The sequence below is a fragment of the Carex rostrata genome, chromosome 15, assembly GCF_964058835.1.
Source record: "Carex rostrata chromosome 15, lpCarRost1.2, whole genome shotgun sequence".
Lineage (NCBI taxonomy): Eukaryota > Viridiplantae > Streptophyta > Magnoliopsida > Poales > Cyperaceae > Carex > Carex rostrata.
In genome coordinates this window covers 7,390,347-7,400,882 of record NC_135932.1, presented here as the reverse complement: position 1 = coordinate 7,400,882, position 10,536 = coordinate 7,390,347, and the positions used below count along the sequence as shown (strand labels likewise).

Below are 10,536 nucleotides of genomic sequence, written 5' to 3'. Positions count from 1 at the left end.
TAAATATTTGTAAATTACTTTTAAATTATTAATTTGTTTTCTTTCTGGATTTGTTTTGAAGCATGAACTTTTTTGTTCAGCCTAAAAAGCTAACTAGGATTGGTCTATTAAAGAAAGAATTATCAATTGATTATACACAATGAATGAAGTATCTATTAGAGAAAGAGTAAATGGTCATTTTTTAAAATTTCTCTCACCTCTTTGCTGTTTTGAGCAAAAATTTTGCTGTTAAAATCTGCAACGGGGGGGCGGGAATCGCCTTATTTTTCTCGACTCTCAAAGCGGCGCGTTCTTTTTTCAAGCTCGAGTTCTCTACTTTCTGCTGATAGTCTTTGAGCGAGTTTAGCATCACAGCAACATTTGTTCACTGGCCCAAAATTGTTGTCGGACCCCGGTTGGGCTTAGTGACACTGGCCCACTATGAATTTCATTACTTTGCAAATTTGCGGTAGTATCCTACGATAATTTACCATTTTACCATACTCTACCCTGAATCCCGAACAACAGCCCGGACAATCCCAGTAGCATTCTCAGTCAGCGCCTCACCATGAAATCCCAGGCCCCGATACGCCAGAGATCCGATCAGCACGCCACCGCCGTCTCCGGCGTGGCCTCGTCGGAATCCGCCTCCCTGGATCCGCTCTTCCACGTCCTCCGCGTCGTCCCCTTCTCCTTCCTTCGGGCTCCGCGCATCCGCCTGAAGGTCCCCACCTCTATCTCCCTTCCCTCGCCGATGACCGTCTTTTCCCTCATACTCCTCACCTACTTCGCCGTCGTCTCCGGTATCGTCTATGACGTGATCGTCGAGCCACCTGGCATCGGCAGCGTTCAGGATCCGATAACCCACACTGTCAAACCTGTAGTGTTTCTACCGGGTCGGGTTAACGGACAGTACATCATTGAGGGGCTGTCGTCTGGATTCATGTTCGTGCTCGGTGGCCTTGGGATTATCTTCATGGATCTCGCTCTGGATCGGAGCCGGGCGCATAGTGTGCGTGTTTCCCTTGCTTCATTTGGGATTGCTGCCGTCGTCATCTCCTATGTCATGTCCATGCTTTTCATCCGCATTAAGATCCCTGGCTACCTCTGGTGAGGTCTGATTACTCTTCCTTTCTTTTGATCTGTTCGCAAGATCTGTTTGTATTGGTAATGACAGTCAGTCTAATAGCTTTTGTTTTTTATATCTATTATTTCTTTTCAAAATTTTCCCCATGAGAGGGGCTTGTTATGCTGAGTTGAATAACTATCTGAGATTACTAGATCTGGAAGTAGAATTCTTTTTGTTGTTTTGAGTAATTATCCATGGTTATATTATAAGACCTGCTTTTGGTGTCTGGATCAGAACTTGAATTGCCACTAGAAATGTTGCTTTGTTGAGTGATTTTTGGTGAATTATGCAATTCACTTCCATTTTGGAACAACCTAATTTATTTATATTTTATTACACATTAACTGCCATGTACTGTGCTGTGGTTATGCCTAAGATTGAAGCCTCTCCAACCTTGCATCATCCATCTATTGTAGTCAGTAAGAATATTCTGATTGTTTATTTTTAATATTTTAAACCACTAAAACCTGTTTGGACTGCTGTATTCTTTGGTAGGTTTATACGTAATAAGGTATTTTACATTGTTGCACTGGTTCAGATGGTGAAAATAACCTCATGGTTATATAGTAGGTCAGGATTGGTTGGAAGTTGACTAATTACTAGAGCACTTCTAGTGTGACCTAGTTCAGGGTCGGAACTGTCTCTTGGAATGAGCAGAGGGAGAAAGGGGGGGGGGGGGGGGGGGGGGGGGGGGGTGGTGTGTGTGTGTGGCGGCCTCGGAGTTTTGGTTACAAGTCAGCTTAATTTCAAAATAGTTGACCTATTTTCTCTTTAATCAACTTATTTCTTTGAAATTTCTGCAATAAGCAATGCACAACCTTAATCACTCCGCATTTGACTTGATTCCGGTCTGGCCATTATTAATTATATATCTAAATTGGAATGAAGGGACTTATTTATTCCTTGATTTGTCACCAGTTTTTTTTTCTTTTGTTTCATGCAATATGGGATCGTCATAACCAAAACCAATTCTGTATATCAATTATCATTTAACTTTAACCTGAAATCACTAAAATAAATAAAAAGATATTATTTTATTTAAGTAATATCGTGTTTCATGTTTTGGGAGCTACTTTGTAGTTTTTACAGTCACCAGCTTAGTCTTTACCATTGATGGGTTAATCTCTTTACTTCTTAATCTATGTGAAATAAATATTCAAATAACATCTGCTCATTGGTTTTGAAAACAAAAATGGCATATCATGTATACCTCAAATAAACAGTTTATCTTTTAAATAAAATGATCATATCTATTGCACCTAATGAAATTGTGCAAAAGAACAAGATTATTGGAAATTTGAGGGTTAATTTAGTCATTCTATTATTATCAGTCTTACTTGGTAAGGATGAACAATTAGTATGCAAGGGATCGGGGTGACTGTTGAAAGTTTCTATTGTATCTGTTTCATTTCTTAACATGATTTCCCATTTGTTAAAGGTGTGGGGTTCGGTTGGGATTATGTTATTATTAAAACTAGAATCTCATGATGTTAACATACCAGAGCTAAAGAGCGTGATGATTAATAAAACAAGGCATCACTGGGGTATAAACTGTTGTAATCAGTGTTGTGGTTTAGTGAATCTTGTTTAAATTGCATAGGAGACATGGAAAGTTCAAATTCATAAAATCTAGCACAGATATCTACAAATGTTTATGGCTGTAAAGCAGTAGTAATAAAGATACTAATAATATTAATCTACTGAAGAATACTGCCCCCAATAAAGCCATTCATATTTTGGTTTGGCTCCCACATATTCAAGTTTTTATGTTGGATTAGGTGAAAGTATCTCGCAATTTTTGTTGCCTAAAATTTGGATTTGTGATATAAGTTTTTGTTCATTGGTGCTGCATGTGTCATAGCAGGTAATTATGCAGCTGGGTATTAAGGCTCGGTTAAGTTTGTACTAGTACAAGCTCAATGCTTGGAAATTATTTGAACGGAGTATATTATCTTCAAGGATATGACCATCTCCCTAAATTTTGAAGGTGGGATGGAATTTTAGATTGATAAACGTTAAATTTTACGTCCCCAAAATTACATAGTACAGTAGTTGAGGAATTGTCTAGGTATCACTGTTTCATCCTATCCCCTCTTTTCCAAATGGCATTCTAATTTTTGTGATTTTGGTTATTGAGCAAGTCATCAAGATCGGAAATTTGATCATATGGCCACAAATCTTCTGCTCCCTGCCAGTAACTTTTTGGGTCCGCAAATTACCAATGTGTTTCAGGCCAGTGTTAAAATTCGTTGAAATTTTTAAAGCTTACTTAGAATAATGATTGCAAATGAAACTTGTTATTGTTGAATAATTTGCAAGTAGAACTAGGGTGTTTAAGTTCATCAAGTCCTTTGGTGAACTCAAATCTAAAACCCATCAAATTGGCTTCAAATGAAGAATCCGAACCATTGAAACCCGTCTATATTATGAGTGATGCGTCTACATGAGAAAATTTTAAACATTCGAATTAATTTATTATAAAATCAAGTGGTCAAACTTAGAAGATTAATAAATTAATTTTAATGTATTCATTTTTTGATTTTTTTTTTTTACTGATTGACTTTATACTAAATTAATTCGAATATTTAAAATTTTCATATGTAGACGCATCACTCATAATATAGACGGGTTTTAACGGTTCGGATTCGTCATTTGAAGCCAATTTGATGGGTTTTAGATTTGAGTTCACCAAAGGACTTAATGAACTCAGGGGCGGAAGGTAATGGTTTCAAAAGGAGGCTTAGCTACCCCCATCTGTTGAAAATTTGTAATTTTGTCCATTGAATTTTATAATTTTTATATGTATTAATACTTTTAGCTCCCTCTATAAAATAAAATTACACTACTATTTGTTTTCTAGCCCCCGTCATCTCAATATTCTAGTTCCACACCTGAATGAACTTAAACACCCTAGTTCTACTCTGCAAATACTAAATAGATTGTTGATTGAAATGTGGCATGTAAAAAGAGATTTTAAGTGCTATTTTGCTCTAAAACGCAAGTCCAGGACGTGTCATTATGGGAACCCGAATTACTTGAAACTTGAAAGACCAGCTTTTTTCACCTGCTTCCTTGTCTGCTTTCATCAAATTTACACCAAACACGTATTAACTCTTAACATAAAGCAAACTGGGGGTGGGACCTGTTTGTTAGCAGTGAATCTATTTTGCATCTTGTCTTGTCTGCCTGTGCTGCCGCAGGGTAATTAGCTCACATGCTTCAGCTGCTTAATATAATTTATCCCGGCAAAAGCGTCTGTTTACCAACTTAGGCCCAAGCTAGTTATATGTGGGCATGTGGCACTGGTGATTGGTAGCTGAATTTTGTTGATCATTTCAGTAATGCGTCAGGGAAGGCCGGAGGGGTCCGTTTAATATGGTAGAAAAATATAGGAAAATTGAGAAAAGTAGCAAATATTGTTCGATCAATGTTGTTTGATTTATTAGAAAATAAAGAATGTGAAGAAAAATAGCTTATTTTTTCAAATATTGTTTCCTCCAAATTTCTGTAGGAAAACACCAGAAACATGATTCCTAAAAAAAAAATATTCAAATTTTTTGGTTTCCTTTCTTTTTCCACACATCAAACGGGTCCATAGTAACATTTCTCAAACCTTGTTTAAGAGTAGGAAAAAACAATACTTGCGTATTTAATTCCAAAAGAACCAATGACCATGACCCTCAAAGGCCTCATTATCCAGTGCCTGGTGGCAGTGGATATATACTTGTAAAAGGTCCCTGTGGGTTGTGAGGAATTTTTTTTTTTTTTTTGATAGAAATTAATAAAAAGGTAGAGAGAAAAATATAAAGAGTATGGATGTTTTAATATTGATAAAAAAAACAGTACAAATTCTACTGATTTAAACAATCAAAAGAGTTTAATAGATAAGAATTCTACCTATGTAAATTCCAAAAAAATAAAAATAAAAACACACTTTAGCTCAGTAAGAGTTAAACCGTTTTAAAATCCAACGATATTCTATAAAATAGAAAAAAAATATATGTTAAAACCGGTGAAATTCTTACATATCTAAACTCTTTTGAATTTTAAGATCACTAAAATTTATGTCGATCTTTCTATCAATTTTAAAACCTTGGTGCTCTTTATGTTTCTCTCTCTAACTTTTTTATTAATTTTTACCCAAAAAATTTTTCCGGGTTGTGAGGTGCCTGGGAGTGTGCTTTCCATCAAAACTAAATCCAGCTAATCTATTTCAGGAGAGACAATATGCACTTAAAGGGCACGCCTGAAAAGGATAAATGGTCCTATTGCATCTTGCACTAGCAGAGAGATTTAAGTCAATAGCGGTCTTGTTTGACAGTTCGAGAATATATATATATATATATATTAAAGCGAGAATATGAGTTGACCTTTTCAAAAGGGACACAAAAGAGTACGTTTCGTGCTATCTTTTAAAATTGGTCACTATGAAAAGATGATGTTGAATCCAGCTTGGTAGTGTAAGAAACCAACACATCGTGCAAGTATTGGTCACAGTTCATCCATTCAAAATAGGCAACAAAAGCTAAGTATATTAAACCACAAACTAGAACAGAGTTCATTGGGAGCATTTAAGGCCCGCCACAATTCTTTTTTTTAACAAAAAAAAAAAAAAGGAAGGAAAATAAAATAAAATTTAAACAAAGGATCTTTCTCTTCTGCTGCTTCCCTTTTGCCTCCCACTAAATCCTTCCACTATGGAGCATGATCTTTGCACCATGCCTTCATCATGGGTTGTAAAGCCCAAACACACATTGGTTTAAGCTAGCTACATGATTGCAAACAGCTCCTCGTATCAGATTTCAAGAAAAAATACTCTGCTTACCTGTCCGTAATCCTAAGGTCAGAAACGCTTTACCCCAGCCCAAGGAGCAAAGGGAAAGTTTAGACAGGTAAGATAAGTATTTTATCTCTAACAAAAACGCAAAAATCTCTGTTTTTCCCCTGTCATTTGTCTGAATTTCGAGCACCGAGCTTCTTCACCTCAACCTTAAGCGATTTCAGATACCTCACCGCTTCATCGAGCACAGCAGGAGTGTCCATTTGGTCGCCACCGGGAATGATTCCCTTCAATGTTCGCACCATTTTCTTCATTCTCTCCTTTTTTTTCTCCTTACTGCCCGAATTTGTTGCTTTAGACGAAGAACATGAGGAATCAGGTGAGCTCCCATCCCACGAACCTGGTGTCCGTCCGGTGCTCACTACATCATCTTCTTCTCCGTCCTCTGAGCTCAACAGTGCATCGATTTCTGCGGTATCCTCTTTATGCGGTACTGAGTACCCCTCCTCTTGGTTGTAATCCCTACTCTTGCCGGCTTCATATGCATTAGCCCCGTACATGTCAAAGCTTGAGGAACCAAACTTTTGGGCTAGAGAGGGGTGAAACATGACCCGGCTTTTGTGGTAGGTCTGATCAAAGATTACAAAATTCTTCGGGTATATCTCAGAGGACTGGAACTCGACTTGGTTGATCGGAGCGGGAAAGTCATGCTGCATCCTTCCTGCCATGGGATCATTGTAAGCCGGGATTGGCGGGGCACCTCCGTTGGAGTAGTAAGCCCCGCCCATGGGGTCAAAACCGTAATTCCCCATGTCATAACCATGTGGAGGGGGGTTCCCTCCAAAATATCTCGGGTCTCCTTGCATTTGATTGACCTTTTTGTGGTACAAGAGAAGAATGCGATGAAATGGGATTGTTCTTGGTATGGAAGTTAGCAAATGTCTTGGCTTGAAGCAGAGCTGTAATTTTATTTTTTTTGTTTTTGTTGAAAGCTGTTCCTTGTTCGGTCAAGTGTATTCCCCTAATTCCTACTAGTGTTGTTAAGTTGGGTAAATCTACGTAACAGGTTTGAGGAGCTGACGGAAGTATTCGTCCTGAAATTGTAAAGAATTTTAAGTTAGAGAGATCGAAACAACCATGAGTATCCATCAAAGAGAGCTCAATTTTGTCAAAGATTATATATAGAGCTCAACCAATATACACTTTTATGTTTAGTCTTTAGACAAACAGGGTACACAATAGTTCATAATATAATAATTATATCCAATGACTTGATAGCTTTAGAAAAGTAATCTAGTTTTATTATTCACACATGGTTTTCATCATTCGGGCGGGTGCGTATCCTCTGAGATATCTCAACTTTTGCGTGACCGACGTGTCCGGTGCCTATTCGGGGGTGATGTATGGGTCAGTATTATGGGTGCTTTGAGATTCGTGCAGAGAGTATTTAAACGGTTGGGATTTTCCAAAAAGTCGCGCAAAGTTTGAGATATCTCAGAGGATACGAATTCCATTCGGGCAAGGTGAAGCATGAGTAAATGTTTGCTCCTTTTTAGTAACAATGCTTGGAAATTAAATTGACTATTTAGAATTAAAAATATGTCATTGCTCATGCTGGCCCTATAGCTGGGTCCCATGATTCATTTTGCATAGTTATATGGTGACTTGCTAAGAATAAAAAATAATCCATAAAAAAAAGCTAATTAAACTCTTTCTGGCTCTTTAGTACAATTTCTTACATGTACAAACTTGAAAATCATAAACCTGAGTTAAAAACTGTAAAAAGCAATTAAACCAAAATCTTTTAGCAACATATGGACATGTCCCCTAATTAAATTTACACAATGACAGATGATTCTTTCCAGTTTATATACATTAATAGCCAATGACATCCTGTACTATATTGCCAATGTAATTAGAAACATAGAAAACTTGATACATTAAAAAAAAAAAAACAATAATCTTTAAGTCTACTTTCCTAAATTTACTGGAGTATAGTAATTGTTTTACTTTTTTGGCATGAATAATGAAGATAATTTAGCATATTGAACTCCATTGAAGTTTGAAAGCAGTAGAAAGTTTATGGTAGATTTTAGAACTTAAAAACTAAACATGGATGCATGGCCCAAATAAAATCAATAAATTTGAATTCATTTATCAAATCCTCATAAGAAAACTATAGTTTCTTTATGGATATGTCCTTGTGTCTCTTTACGAGTAAATTTAACATTTCAACCAACAACCAACAAAAAACCAGTTCAACCAACAGAAGCAGAGGATTTGCAGAAACAGAATACACTAACAATACAACCTATGCTTATAATTGCAAGAGAGCCAAGAGAAAAAAAATGTAATAGCATGCGAATGAATGAGTACCTGACAAACTTGCATAGGTTGGCAGCAAGCGATAACTCTCTTTCTCATAAAGATTTCTTGAATCGTCTCCAATGCATGTAACTTGCTCTCGTATACGCCAATGTACATTATCAATCCCCACACACCAAAATATATATACCCAAGCAATTCCCGCAGCAGATGAAACTAGTCACCAAATTACCTGTCATGAAATCAAACCACAAACCAACCAATAAGATGAATAATTAGCATGACTCGTAAAGTATCAATCAGGCAAGAGAGAAGAATGAGATATTTGTACACGATCAAAAGAAAGGAAAGGACAGAGAGAGAGAGAGAGGTGGGGGCTCACAGGATAACACGAAAGAAAACGGATAGGGGGACACTGTGCCTGTACCAATCCATGGTACCCCCGAGGTAAGAGAGAGGAGGGGGAGAATTGAACAGGAGAATTGGAATAGTTGGAGGCAGGGTACACGATCCCTTTATAAAGCCCCCACCCGCACCCAGACGAATCGAAACACACACACACTCAAACACTCTCACAGACTTACAGATGCAGAGAGAGAGAAGAGATGAGAGAGGAGAGAGGAGAGAGGAGAGAGAGAGGGAGGATTTGGCTTTCCCTCCTTTTCGTGCATAGTTAGATAATTAAGAGGGTGTGGGGAAATGGGGCGTGGGCACTCAATGGGGTTTGAGGGGGGGTCATTTGGGTCGAGGGGCGTGGGAGGGGTGCACTCGATGGGGTTTTGGTGCGCGTGCCAAGCGCGGCCAGCACGAGCGAATGCAAATGCCAAATCCCCCATCGGATACGGATAGTGGAGAGATCACTGTCGTTGGAGAGAGCATCAGAGCCGTTGGATGTGGGACGCGCGTGCAGGGGAGAATCGAACCCCGTGGCGGGCCCCGCGTGATTCGGCCCGAGTGGGCGTGCTGCGATCGGATAGAGAGAGAAGCGAGGAGAGAGTATCAGAGCAGAGAAGAGGGGAGGAGGAGGAGGCCATCATCGCCGTCATTATATCATCCTCGTGTCGAGGTAAAGCGAGAACCTGTGAGACTGGGAAAGGTGGCCTCCCTGTTCTTCTGTGCTAATGCTCTCTGTTGTCTCTCGTGTGTTTACTTGTTATAAATTGAATTAATGGAAGATCACCCGCCCCACTCAAGTATACAAAAGTTTTACAGTAGAAACATTGGTTCTCATGCTTTTGAGGAACATCGATGTTTTGTGAAGTTTTAAATGACAATGATTTGGTAGACATTTCATGCTAGAAAAATTATTACTGACAACGTAGGACCAGCTGTGAGATAAAATTTAGCTGTTATCAAGATCCTACATGTGGGGTTCTGTTCCTGTTACCTTCTTTCTAGTCTACATAGGTTTCAATTCATGCTCCCCTTCTCTCTACTCTCTACTCTCTAGTCTAGGCTACTGCGGTTGGTTGCTTCTAGGCTTGCTCCCCTTTGTCTTTGTCAGAGTATCTCAAGAAAAGACAAATGGGCCGTGTTCAGGCTATTCATAGGACCTTTCTTTCAGTTTCGTTTGGGCTGAAAATCACGCGCCGGCTACTCAGTCATAGCCCAAAGCCTAAGTAGGCCTACATTAACGAAGGCCCTTTATTAGCTTTATTTCAACGTCAATCAAAGATTGTGAGCTAGAGCTACTTGATTTGTAATTTTAATTGTTTATGGAAGGTCATAAATATTAATGTGCTTGTGAACTGTCAAGTGTTATTCTAATAATAATAATATTTCTTTTCAGTTGAACATGTTGTTTGTAATTTTAATATTTTATTTTACAGACGCAAGCCAGTCGTTGATTTAATCATTTTGTTTGTGTAGCGATCTTACTTACCAATTTAATTTATTGAAACTGACACACAAACATCAACAATTAATTTACAAATAAAAATTATTACAATATTTTCTGTGTCTAGCAAAATTTTGAAAATGAAATATTGCCGTTGAACAAAACTCATTACTAAGATTATATATTAATTAAACTGTTAACCTAATCTGCAGATTATATAAAACATGTAGGAATATATATTGTCGTCAAACAAAATTCATTGCTCAGCTTATAATTTGATATAAATTGAAATTTATTCAATTGTTTTAAGTCAGCTTGACCGAAAAAGGCGGTCATGTGAATTCATATACCAACTTGTGAGATTGACTGATATGTTTCCGGTAGCACTACGGCTGGGCTGAAGTGTTACCGCCTATTGAAAGCATATTAGTCAATCTCCCAACTTGTTCACATCTGATAGAAACAGATAATCAAATTTAGAACGAA

The 10,536-nt window shown here is 37.9% G+C and overlaps 2 protein-coding genes across 2 annotated transcripts; one reads left to right on the top strand and one right to left on the bottom strand.

Annotated features, from left to right (window-relative positions):
* The first annotated feature begins 459 nt into the window (after window positions 1-459).
* On the top strand, window positions 460-1,341 carry LOC144566212 (uncharacterized). Its single transcript, XM_078316162.1, has one exon. The coding sequence runs from the start codon at window positions 548-550 to the stop codon at window positions 1,091-1,093; it is 546 nt and encodes a 181-aa protein (XP_078172288.1). The 5' UTR covers window positions 460-547; the 3' UTR covers window positions 1,094-1,341.
* A 4,252-nt stretch (window positions 1,342-5,593) lies between these two features.
* LOC144566210 (transcription factor bHLH144-like) lies at window positions 5,594-9,229 on the bottom strand. Its single transcript, XM_078316161.1, has 3 exons — window positions 8,596-9,229; window positions 8,265-8,445; window positions 5,594-6,982 (listed from the first exon to the last, which is right to left on the bottom strand). Exon 3 carries the CDS (start codon window positions 6,752-6,754, stop codon window positions 6,056-6,058), a length of 699 nt encoding a protein of 232 aa, XP_078172287.1. The 5' UTR covers window positions 6,755-6,982; window positions 8,265-8,445; window positions 8,596-9,229; the 3' UTR covers window positions 5,594-6,055.
* Window positions 9,230-10,536: the final 1,307 nt, after the last annotated feature.